General features: G+C 40.4%; 1 protein-coding gene across 1 annotated transcript in view; it reads left to right on the forward strand.

The window, feature by feature from the left end:
• Nucleotides 1–757: 757 nt before the first annotated feature.
• The window catches only part of SH2D4B (SH2 domain containing 4B), a 116,829-nt gene continuing 104,620 nt past the window's right edge, over nucleotides 758–12,966 (forward strand). The window contains exon 1 of the mRNA XM_019556328.1: nucleotides 758–941. Within this exon, the coding sequence (XP_019411873.1) occupies nucleotides 758–941 (184 nt within the window). The remainder of the gene's footprint in view (nucleotides 942–12,966) is intronic.

A 12,966-nucleotide genomic window follows, 5' to 3' on the forward strand; every position in this document is an offset into this window, starting at 1 on the left:
TATAAAGTGATAACAAGATTCTCCTGGCTTCTGTTGCATCTACTTTTAATTTTAAATGAACTTTAATCAGTTTGCTGAATCACCATGTCTGTTGGGTCTAAGTACATATAACCTCTGGTATAATTGGATGGCACACCCTATTGAGACTAGTTAGGCAGATAGACTAGGAAACAGTGTGCAAACTAGTTTCCTCTCTTATCTGAGGAGATCGATTCCCAAAGGGAGCCGGAGTGACATAGATATTGCTGGTGTAGTTGATACTTTTAACCATGACATCACTCAAAACCCAAGAAGAACGCTATATCACAAGGAGTACATTGCTATGGAATAGGAACCCATTCAGCTAAAATAGATGGTGTGCCATAACCAAAGGCTTCCTTTTGTACCGAAGTTTCTTCACTTATTCAAGAAGCATAGATTACAGACCCATTGTGCAGAGCCCGCTGTTTTTACTTGCCTGCAATACATTTCATGCAGGGCCCCTTCTCCTTTTCTTTTTCCCCCCCTCTTTTCTCCATATGACACCTGTTGCTGCCTGGTGGACACAATGATCAGGGAATTCTGTAATTGTTAAGCAAAGAATTGCAGAGCGTGCCGGTGAGAAGAGGGACAAAGCAGAAGGAATCAAATCTCTGCTGGGCGGGCAGTTTTGGGAGCGTGCTCTTGCTTCAGGTTGCTTTGCAGTGTGCTGCGAGTAGGATTTTGTCAGCATAACGTGGGCCAGTCTTGAGGGCTATCTTTTCTTTGGAGTGTCACCATGCTGCAACAAATTTTACGTGATATGTACATTGACCCTGAACTCCTGGCAGAACTGAATGAAGAGCAGAAGCAGATCCTGTTCTACAAAATGAGGGAAGAGCAGCTGAGACGCTGGAGGGAAAGGGAGGAAAAAGCACAAATGGAGGATGCGCTATTGAAAAAGACGGCAAGACTCAAGCGAAGTAAGCTTTGCAAGGCTTTTCTGTGTTTGGGCAGGGGCTGGATGCAATGGGGAGAGGGGCATATATAATACAGAGGGGCAAGTCTGGCTATATGGCAAAATGGAAGATATTAGTTAGAAAGGGTATTGCCAAGAGGCTAGAACTGAACCTGGGTTCAGTTTCTGATCCTGTTATTTATTTATCATATGATTTGAACATGTATTGCTGAAGGCTAGTTCTAACTTTGCTTCCACATGTACAGGGTAGTTCTCCATGGTTCTTTCATATATCCTTCTTGAATCACCTGCTCTATTTTGGTTCCTGGCAGGTAGGAGTAAGTGGGGTCATGCAATTTCTTTCTCCCTGGAGTAAATAGGAACACCCTTGGTTCCAAAACCCTATATTCATTTACTGGCTAGATTACCTGGTGCACGGCATGGGTTGTCGCTTACAGTTGATATAAAGAAGCAGTATTACAAGCAATATCACATACCCAGAACCAAATGTGTATGAGGCAGGATGCTAGGCAGCAATATCCCTGAAGTCATGCTTCCCTTTCTCTATGCTGTATCCAAGATCATAATCTGGTCTGTAACTTCTCTAGCATGAATTTTCAAATTGACTAGTAATTCTGGGTGGCAGATTTTATGAAAGTGCTGAGCACTGGCACCCAGAAAAGCATGGCTCCAGTTGTGTGCCTTCAAACTGAGTTATTATTAAAATCTCTTGAGAATTTAGATTTCTGTATCTGGGTTCTCTCATTAATTTATTGGATCTCATAAAGCTCATATTTTTGATAAGGATGCTGTGAATTGGTATTTGTAAATTAAGTAATGTTTGAAATGCCTTGATGGCGGGTGTTCTAGCACTTGCACAATCCCAGGTTCAGTACATTATGTACTTATATTAAGGCACGACCGAAGTAAAAGTCTTATTCTTTTTTTATAGTACAGTTATAAACATGGATTACAAGGTTTAGTAGAGACCTTTTGTGTATTTAATAGCCTAAGAACTGTTGTTTGTGAGGTGGGCCGCACATGCCATTAGGAACTTAACACCCTGAGGGATCTTTAAAGCCATCTCTTGATTACCTCATTTACTCAGAACAAATTCAGATACTGAGACTTCTCTCATGAGCAAGGGTCTTCACAATCTGACCCTGTTGTAAAATGATTATACCTCACCAAAGTATTATTAGAACAAAGAAGAAAAACCCTGTGAAAAGTGCAGACTATGTTTTAATCTATGGATTAGCAGCAACATAGGCTAGAATCAGCCCTATCTAGTTGCTAGCATGGGATCTGAAGCATCCTTTGTTTCTTATTTTTCTATCTCTCTCATAACAGTCTTTAAATACACCATGAAGAGCCTTCTCCTAGGTCTATCAGTTTTGCCTTTCATAGAGCCCCCAGGGCTTGTGCACTTTGATTTGTAGCTGGGAAAAAATTAAAAATGCAGTTCAGGCCTACAGACCAAAACAACATTATAGCATCAAGATAATCTGTATTACGCTCATTCTCTGAGAAAGATAGATGCAGAAAAATTTAACTGCAAAAATATTTATACGATGATTTGTCACAGTGTTGACATCTAAATTTCCATATATAAATTATACATTAAATATATTTGGCTTCTTAGTACAGGAGACTGTTTTCTGGGTAATTAATTTTCTGATTTATAAAGAATGAGAAAAAGGGGAGAAGAGCAGCAGAAGAATGCAGCAGAAGAATGAGAAAGGGGAGAAGAGCAGCAGAAGAACCTATAGGTTATATCAGCACACACACACGTGCCCATATTCATAGTAAAGTTACCCAGAGTAAAACTACACAGTGGCTAGGTCCTTTTACATGCTAGTTCATATATTAATTGTTCATGTTCCCATGATTTATAATAGTCAGGGGTCTCAAATAAGAACTGGTTTCTTGTTTGGAAAATGTATTTTAGGTCACACAAAAGTGATGCCCCCAATGCAGGAAGTACTATGTGAAATTCTATGGTGTGTGTTATACTGGAGGTCAGGAGTGATGGTTTTCTCTTTGGACCTATTTTTGTAGAGGTTTGTAGTCCACTCCATGGTTCCAGAGGAAAATAAAACAGGTTTTCTGTTGTCCTCAGCTTGCAATGTATATAGCAATTTAGATGATTGTCCCTTCTTCAATTTCTTTTCAGAGCAATTGGCATCCAGGAAATTTGGAAGCACCACAACCACTTTCTCCAATTTCCATTCACACTTTCAGATGTGGGTGGTTTTAATTGCTCCCTCTGCCAAAAAATGTAGTCTCTGTTTCTCTGATTTTTATGTGTGGCTTTACGCTGGCATTACGCTGCAGTCAGTGGAGTTACACTGGCTTTATCTTGGTATAGATGGTAGAGAATCAAAGTCTGAAGTTTTACTGTGCTGATCTATGATAAATTTTGATGCCTGAGAGCATTGTAGGAACAGGTCTTCAGTTCCCAGCTCAGTGTAATCCTGATGTAGACCAGGATTACTCAAGATTCAAATCAAGCCTCTAGCTTGATTATTTTAGATCACAGTCTAATGTGGATGTCCATTACATAAATACTGTATTGCATTATACATTGTATTATTATTTTATTATATTATTTATATGGAAACTAATTTGTGTAATCTCTGCATTTTATCAATAATTTGTATTTTTACCTATAAAATCCTAATTTTTGATAGTTCAAGGATAAAAAAAAGAAGGGAATAAAATACTCATCAGTCTTTCCTATTTTATAACAATTTAAACTTAATAGTTGCTACATACGTAAGAAGTCTTTATAGAAAGTAGTGCCCCCAAAATGCTCTTACTGTATATGGAGGTTGTACATCTTGACCTGATAGTGATCCAAAGTCCCAGACTGGTGTCAGGGAACATAAGATCTGCCAATTAGACAAAAAGGGTAGAATTTTCATAAGCACCAGTTTTCAAAAGTGACTTGGGAATTAAGGCTGCTAATTTATTAGGGAACCAAGGCTGTAGAAAAATTTACCTGAAAATAATATTCTGACCATTCAATTTGCCAGGTTCTCAGCTGATAGACATCAGAGTAGTTCTGCTAGGCATGAGTACATGACACTATGCAGAGGTACTCATGCTAGGCAGCTTAGATACTGGAAACATGTTAGTTAACAGCACAGCTAACATAGCTCTGCCTGGGCTAATTGATCCTCTTAAGAAGCTGGTATGTAGATGTACTCTTAAAGTCAGTGACACAGTTATTAGCAGTCAATAGTAATACCACATGTTCTCTTATACATTTCTCTCCCCCCAGAATCAGCTCCCTCAAATTGGGTTTGTGTACCAAGTAGAAGAACTATTTTCTTCACTAGAAAAGAAGCACACTTAAGAATACTTTATAACATGGAAATTGGAGGCTGCTATGGTGACTGTCACTTGTCTGGCCCAAAGGAAGGGCCAGAGTCTTATGTTAACCCTCTCACAGCCATAGCAATTGGCTGTGTGCTATAGCTTGTGCTTGAAGTAGCAAGTGAGCTCCTGATAGTATCTTAATGGAACTTGCAATGTGGAAACTACTTTTTGTTTATTGGAACATAACTAAAGAACTACTTAGAGTAAAGAACTACCAGTCTTGCTGTTGCCCTTGCAAGGGTCTGAGGCCTACCCTTGTGTGATGTTGAACTTCCACACAAGGAAGGTCCTTCTGCTTCACCTGGACTGTCTCCTTGGATGCAACACTTCCTGGATGCTTTGGTTGGATCCAGATATTCAGGCATGCATGGAGTGGTGGAAGGCCACCTCTGTTTCTCCCAAAAAACTCTGCTCTGTGACAATTTGGTTAAGATGGGCCCTGCAGAGGGTACACACCTTACCCTCTATTTAGGTAACCTGAGCTGGATACATTCCTGAGGGAGGCGGGGAAACCTGCTCCCTCTGCTTACATGACTGACATCACATACCTGGGTGAGGGGCTTGGACTCCCTGGGGAGCTAGGAATTGCCAGTCTGCCCAGCAACTAGTGATGCATTTCAAATTGGTTGGCTGACAGCCAACAGGTGCTGGCCTCCATTGGACCAGGTAAATAAGGTCATGAGGGCAATATAAGTTAAGGACTGCCCAGGAGGAGGAGGCAGCAGCCATGAGGAAGATTCAGAGAGAGAGGAGCTGGACCATCTGAAACTTTCTCTCTCTCTCAAAACTCATGATTAAGGAACTGCTGCCTCCAGAGGGAATCTCCACCTGCCTCTGTATGATTCTTGTGAGTAAGCTACCTGAGATCTAACTAGATATATAGCTTGCAGTAACTCAGATGTGTGATCAAAGGCTACACAGCCATTCCAGTTTGCTTTATGTGATTTCTCTGATATTGCTCTACCCTGTACCCTATTGCAACCCTACCCCCTGTAACCAATAAAGTTCTCCTTTGTACCTAGCATGGGAGACCTATTGGGTGTGGGTCTAGATTATGCCTTGGGGTCCCCTTGGTTTGGCTGACTAAGGGAGACCACTGCTTGTGCTTCTGACTGAGAGAAGCACCCCCAAGTGCTTGAAGTGAGTCATGGATGTTTATCTTGCTGGGATCCTATGACCCCAGCTGACTTCCTGTCCCTTGGGCAGGGGGCTGGACTCAATGATCTTCTGAGGTCCCTTCCAGCCCTAATGTCTATGAAATCTATGAAGTACTCTCGAGGGCTACTAGGCCTGTGTTTCCCAGGGTGCACAGAGCCAGAATAAAGCCCAGCCCCGGGTGGTGGCAGTTTTTACCCCAGGCTAGCAGGTGTGCTCCAGGAAGGGGGTTGGCCAGACGTGAGGCGCCCCCAGGGCGGCACTTGGAGCCTGGAAGGGGGTCGGGTGCAGTGAGGTGGGTGGCTCAATGCAGGAGCACCCTGTACTGGCCTGCCGCACATGGTTTGTGGTGCCATAAACCTCTTTGTGGTATCACAAGTCACATGTATTGCACATTAAACCATGTATAACACTGCTAATTTGCAGTGCTGGGGCAAAATTTGCTACCGAGATTTGCTGGTAGCAAAAAGAAAAAAAAAATATTGCAAGAAAAAAACAGTGCAAAGCATGCCAAAGTGGCATGCACCAGGACACATATGGAGATGGGGAAGCAGGCAGAGCAGGCCTATCAGCTCCCTCATCTCTGTGTGCTTCAGAGCTCCCATGCTGAGGCACCCTGCCTGTGCCTCAGTGCATGAGCTCCATGTGCCTCAGTGTGGGGGGCTCCTGCACTGAGGCATGTGAAGACAGGGAAGCAGTCAGTGCCCCAGCCAGCCAGGGAGCAGCTGCTTAGGGTGCAGGGTGCCTCAGTGCAGGGGTTTTACGTGTCCCTGCCTAGCTGGCTGGGGCACAGTGCCTCAGCACAAGGGCTGCCTGCTGGCTAGCCCCTCACTGAGGGACTCTGTGCCAAAGCCAACCTCTCTCTGCAGCATGAGGCAGCGGGACAATGTGTCCTGCTGCAAAATACATGAGCAGGGGTGTGCACTGCAGCATAAATTAGCAATGCAAATTTGTGCCACTATTATTTGTACTGCTGCAAATGCACACCCTTGCTCGTGTGGACACAGCCTTTAGTTCCCAGGAGGACTTACTGTGTATCAGACAATCAGTCATGGCTCTGGAAGTCTTTCCCCCCTCCCCCATTTTGCTTTCCAAAAACAAGGTGTATGTTTTATATGGGGGCATACACTATGCAATAAATATAATAATTTTTAGAGGCTTCACTTTTTGTAAGAATAAGATTCCTCATTCTGTTGGAGAAATTATTTTCTAGCTCCTGTCCTGAGAAAACATCTTGGTATTGCTGGAGCAAAATAACTGACTTCATTCCACCTTATCGATCCTTTCAAATATCTATAGAGGGTGAAGTGATCTGTGTAATCTTTAAAACTCAGATTCTTCTGGTTAACAAAGAATTCTATATTAACTTGACAAGTACAAGTTCTATGTAGCCCACTCAAGGCATAAAGAAAACTGTCCACTTTTAGAAATAGTAATTACAAAATTGCAAAAGAATAATACATCCATATGTCAGGGGACAGGAAACCTTGAATGGTATCTAAAAACATCCGCAGGTTCAAGTGAACATAATTCAGTATGTCTTTTAAACAATTTATATAAGTTCATACTGTGATTTTTCTAAATTCTTTAGAGTTCCATTCAGTGCAGTTTGTACCATCTGATCCTTTGGTACAATAGATAGAGGGTCAAGTGTCTGTTCCCTTAACTGCAGAAACATGTAAGAATCTTTCACTAGACAAACTACGCAACTGATATAGGCTTATGTGCTACTGAATGTTACAGTATTTCTGTGGGAACAGGGGGTTAGACTAGTCATCTCTAACAGATGTTACAGGACTGTAGTTATGAAAATAACTTTTGTTGTTGTTGTTGTTTTTAATTTTTTTTTGGTTCAATAGCCAAACCAAAACACTGGAGGAAAAAATCAGTCCATGATAAACCAGAATGGAAAATTCAGGGTTTTTTTTGACAGAATGGAAAAAAGAGCAATTTTGTTTTGGGTCATCCCAAAACAAAATATTTTGTTTGAATTTTGGTACAAATAAATGTTTCATTCTATATCAACTTAAATATTTCACTTTTAGGTTATTTAACCTTTTATAATTCCATTTTTAAATGAACATGGTAGTTCAAAACAAAAAGCTAACTGAAACATTTCAGCCTTTTCAAAATGAAATGTTAATTTGACAATATTGAAACAAACATTTTGACACCTTCTTCCTCTTCTGCCTCCCCCACACATTAGTTCTTTTCAGTAAATTTCTGTGCCAGGTTTTAAAATAATATTTGGTCCTTCCAAGGTAGATTTTTTTTTTTTGGGTGAATTTATTCTTTACCACAAAATTTTCACCAATTCTGCACAGTACCACTGTCATTGTCTAATAAATGGCTTTCCTTTCTGGTAGTTTGTCCTCTGGAAGCCCAGAAGTGGGAGAGTGGTATAACACAGGATTGCTAAGTTCTGGCACAGCTGCTTCATAACTGAGGCATATACTATACCAATCAGAAGTATAGCTTCTAACTTAAGCTAGCAGTATCAGTCCACTGATCAAATTATTATTACGTAACATGAATGAGATGGATTGTGGCATTAACTTCTACTGAAAGAACTTTTTCATAATAATGTAGTAGAATTCTTAAGAGCTTTGAATTTTGGTGCTGATATACCATATTTTCTAGCCTATAACACACATCTTTTAGAAATAATAATTAAAAAAAACCCTCCTAGAAATTGGGGTGCACTTTACAAGCAAGGAAATATGGTAACAACTGTTTCTGCTGCTTAAGCAAAAGTAATTACACATACTGCACAGGGAGCAGAACAATGAGAAGGTTTGGTTTTCTAGATGCTGCAATTTAGTTGCTTAGTATGAGGGAAAAATCCTTTTTCTTCATTATGCTATTCCAAAACAAGGTGCATATCTTATTCCAGGGCACATGGTATGCAAAAGACTATGGTATTTACAAACTGGTCTTCAGGTTTATCCTGAAGGGACGTATTTCCATAGCAGTAAGCTGAGCTTGTAGTGCTTGCTTGACTTTTTGTATAGTCTTAAAATCACTGAGAGAAGTCACCTCAGCATCAAGATGCCTTTGGGATTTGCTCAGGGTTGACTGACAGGCAGCTTTTCTATTTTCACAGAAACACATTTATTTGATCGGGCTGGAGCCCTTTAACTGATTTTGCTGAATTGGGACTAAGTGAAGGAACCTGCCATTTTGGCTGCAGATTTTTCTTCAGTATCCAGAGCTAAGGTAGTTTGGAGCTATCAGAATACCATCAATGAGATATCAAAAACAATTGCATTAAGCTGCTGAAGGACAGGCTTGTGGGTATGGAGGGAATATCGGTTTGCTGCTACTCATTCTGACATTTATTTATCGTGAGTAGCAACTCCTGAGGTTCAGAAAGGAACTGATTGTAACAGCAGTAGTGCCATTTTCATGTCCTTCGCAAGACTAGCTGGGAATAGATTAGGTACATTTATCACTGCATGGTTAGAGAATAATTTCTTTATCTAAATGATATTAATGTTACAAGATCGCTGGAGAATGAATGAAGATGCTTCAAAGTAAAAAAATATTAGGGCTGTGCAAAGCTTCAGTTGCTGGTTCGATTCGGCAGATATTTGGCACAATTTGGTGGCTGAATCTCTGAATCCAAATCAAATCAGGAGACCCTTGAATCTCTCCAGATCGAATTGGAACCCTCAGAATTGATTCAGAGAGGTTCAAAAAGATTCAATGATTTGGACATAGACACAGCTTTAAATGCTTTTTTCTACATACCTCAAGGTACCAGGCAACTTGTGAATGCTCTGATGGGTGGATGCAGCATCCCACGGGAGTGTGGAGGGGTGCGGGGGGGAGTGTCCCCACTGTGCTCAGCAGCAGACCCGGAAGTGGACCACAAGCACTTACAGTCCACTTCCAGGTCCACTGGGGTGTGTGCAGGGGGGCCTCCTGCACCCTTCATCTGGCTTGGTGACTGGTGCCGCCTGCGTCTAGGAGGGTACCAGGGGTCACCCTACAGTGGCTAACCCACAAGCGGACCAGAAGTACTTCCAGTCCCTTTCCGGGTTCGTTGCCAAGCACGTACTCCCCCCCACCCCATGCTCCTGTGAGACATTCCATCCACCCTACCATCACAGCATTTACGAGCCCTGCTTGGTACCTCAAGCTACGTAGAAAAAACATTTAACGCTGTGTCTGTGGCCGAATCGCTGATTCTTTGAATCAGCATTGAATCTTCAGATTCGGCCCAATTGAATCAGGACAGTGATCGGAATCAACAAATCAAATCACTGTCCCTAATTTGGGCCGAATCTGAATCGAACACAGCCCATGTTGCACACCCCTAACAAGTATCCCTAGTGCCTCAGCCTGGTAGTTGGAGACTCAACTTTGTAACATTGTGAATTTCAGCTGTGTGCATTGGCAAGTGCTCCTTTGTACTTCCCATGGTTACTGTAGAAAATATCTCAGACACTAAAGCCTGTCCTTGTTTACTAAGCCCCTAAGCACTCTGGCAGTGCAAAAGAGCTGTAAGTTGCATAAATATAATTATCTGAGACATACATTGCTTACTGAATGGCATCTGCTTTTAACAATGTCTGTTTTCTCACTCTCTTTGTATTTTTGGAGATGGGTCAAAATAAGACTGTGAACCTCTCCAAACTTTTTCGCAGTATTTGGAACCAAAATCAGGAGCGAATTCTTCCATTTCCAATGCAGTTGCAACATGAATGTCATGCAAACAAACAGTGTTCATTAAGAGCCTGATCCAACTGATTCTCCTCAGTCTCTATATATTATATGTATGTGTGTGTGTGTGCCATACATAACAATTTCACACAGACTACACAGAGTTATTTAAATATATTAAAACTGCAAACCAAATCTTCAGCCAAAAGCAAAGCAAAATGAAACAAGCAAACCAAAAAAGTGATCAAGTCATATTCTGTTTGGTAAGAAATAAACTCAGTGGTTTTTAGAATAATACTGGATTACTGAATTGCTGATGTTCAGTAATTACTGGGTATCTGTTATACATTTACATAAACCTTAGAACTAGGAGTTTAATTTAGCTTTTAACACTAGAGGCATATTGTTATTCCTAGGATGCAATAATGTAATAGTCTCCATGTATTTTACTGGTTTGTGATATGATGTGGTTTTTTTTAATACTTTATACCAGCTGCACTGAGTATATGCTTACTGCAGCAGCGGGTTGAGAAGGGGCTAAACAGTGGCTTCCAGACCATCATTTGGCTTAACTGATCCCAGGGCTAGAGAGAGCTCTAACAGCCCCCATAAAACCTGGATATGTACCATCTGAAACAGTGTTGCAAGGACTGTTCTGCCAGCCTGGGATCAGTCAGAAGTCTGTGCTTCAATTTTAGTCCTTGCCTGCCCTGTCATGCCTGCAGCACAGCGGTTCCAAGTACACTAGCTTTATTTTGCCTGTGGATTCTGCTACATTACACATGCTCATAAGCCCTCACTTTATGTGAAGTCTAAAGAATCTAGCATTGGCTACTGAGACAGGTATAGTCTCATGGAACATGCATAGGCCATTAATACTGGGATTTCTGTGTAATTGTGTCTCTGCTTTCATGGTGCAGTCTCATGTTGGCACTAACTGGACACTCTCATGTTCAGGTGAGTCTTCAAATAAACACATGCATTCTGGTTGTGAACCCTCTGGTAATCATATGAAACTGACGGTGAGTTCATGAATACTTGATGTGGAAAGACAATAATACCTCAGCCAAGCAAGAAGAGGATTTGCCAAAACATATGCAACATTTCTCAATTTATTTTTGTTGTTTTTTTATATAAATGACCATAGTATTTGGCTTAAAGGGACTGCCTTCAGTCAGCTAAGGACTCGAGGGAATGAAGAAGCCGGGAATTGTTGCAAGACTGGTTGGTGTGGGTGATATTACATTAAATGGATGGATTCTGGAAGCCACCTGAGAGGGGCCTTCTATGACTCTTTAAAAAAAAAAAGCAATATATCAGAAATCATATTGATAGATTTGTTCCTTTTTTAAATAATGCAACAGTTCAACTAGATAATGAATGCAGAATATTGCACTTGAGAAAGTTTGTAAGATCATCAACTAAAGTCACTGGCAATGAAAAGTCAGAGTAGAATGGGTAGGCAACAAATTTACTATTGATTGCAAGGGGAGACTGCCTTTGTGAATAAGAGTGTAAATCCTGGATATAATCTCCCAGAAGGCACATCTGATGTGAAAATAATATTGAGGCGGACCTTAGAGGGCTAAGAAGATCTTTAGAGTGCTATTAGGGACTAATTTAAAAATGCAGTGGATTTATTTTGCTTCTTTGTGGGAATATGATAACAGCATGGAACACGTGGAAATGGACCATGTGAATATGCAAACTGACTTGTTTTTTGTGTTACATATCGTTATCTTTTGCCATATTTGCTAATTATCATAGTCCTATTGAAATAAGTGTTTGTTCCATTAGTATCTTATCTTTTTTTCTTTGATGCTGCAGGAATATATTGCAGCATAATTATTTCCATGGTAACAGGCTGTAATTCTATAAACACAGGATTATGAGTCCATTATACAATCAAGAAGCAGCAGAAGAGCTATGAAGGCCTGATTTTTTTTTTTTTTTAAAGAAGACTTGGACCCCTCCCCACCACGCCTTGATATATTATACAAAGCAGCTAAATTTCTGCTTCTATAAAAATTATGCTCTAAAAAAGCTAAATTGTTCCATTCTGAAGTATATGGGTGTTCTGGGTGCCAAAGGCAAAAGTCTTGGGTGCTAGCAGGGAAGTTATTATTTTTTTTACCTCTCTCTGTTAATTTAAACAAAAATAAAACAAAACAACCACCACAAAAATGTATTTGGGGCAGGATAAGGAGCAAGACAGAAATGTACCCTGAGTTTTGGATTGTTGTTTTGGCAAGATGGATTAATGGCCAGCAAGCAGATGTAGCAGAAAATTGAATTTATTACACTGGCTATGCAGTTTATTGCATGTCTATGTTGTTTTTCACAAGAATATTGCTATGATATAATTGGTGTATATATTGTAATGGCAGAAACTAGTAGATTTAATGTAGCAAATATGTTTCCATTCCATCTCCTGCTCAGTTTCTCTAATCTTTGTAATTTTCAGAAACGTTCATTTATAGACCAATATTTCTTAGGCTTGCTCCCAGCAAAGAAGTGAATATTATTTTTGTTTTGAAAGTTTAAGGAACAAAGTAGTTCAGCAAGTTTTGAAAGGAGAGTGGGGAAAAACTTGTCCTTTTTTAAAGAACCAAAATGTTTAATGAGTTCAGATCTGCTGGAAAAAATCCTTGACTGTTCTAGTGAGAACTGTTTGTGTGTTGATTGAATGATGTAAATCCTAGTTTTGTGCTGTATTTTTAGTGAGGTGGTAGCACTGAGCTAGTAAAGTTTACAGTAAGGAAAGGCATGTTGCATATGAGGGGCAATCTTAGTGTACCTTTCAAAAAGTATTGATGCTTTTTGTGGAATGAAAAAGGCATTTTGCAGTT

This window comes from Crocodylus porosus, unplaced genomic scaffold (assembly GCF_001723895.1).
Source record: "Crocodylus porosus isolate Cpor-Errol unplaced genomic scaffold, CroPor_comp1, whole genome shotgun sequence".
Lineage (NCBI taxonomy): Eukaryota > Metazoa > Chordata > Crocodylia > Crocodylidae > Crocodylus > Crocodylus porosus.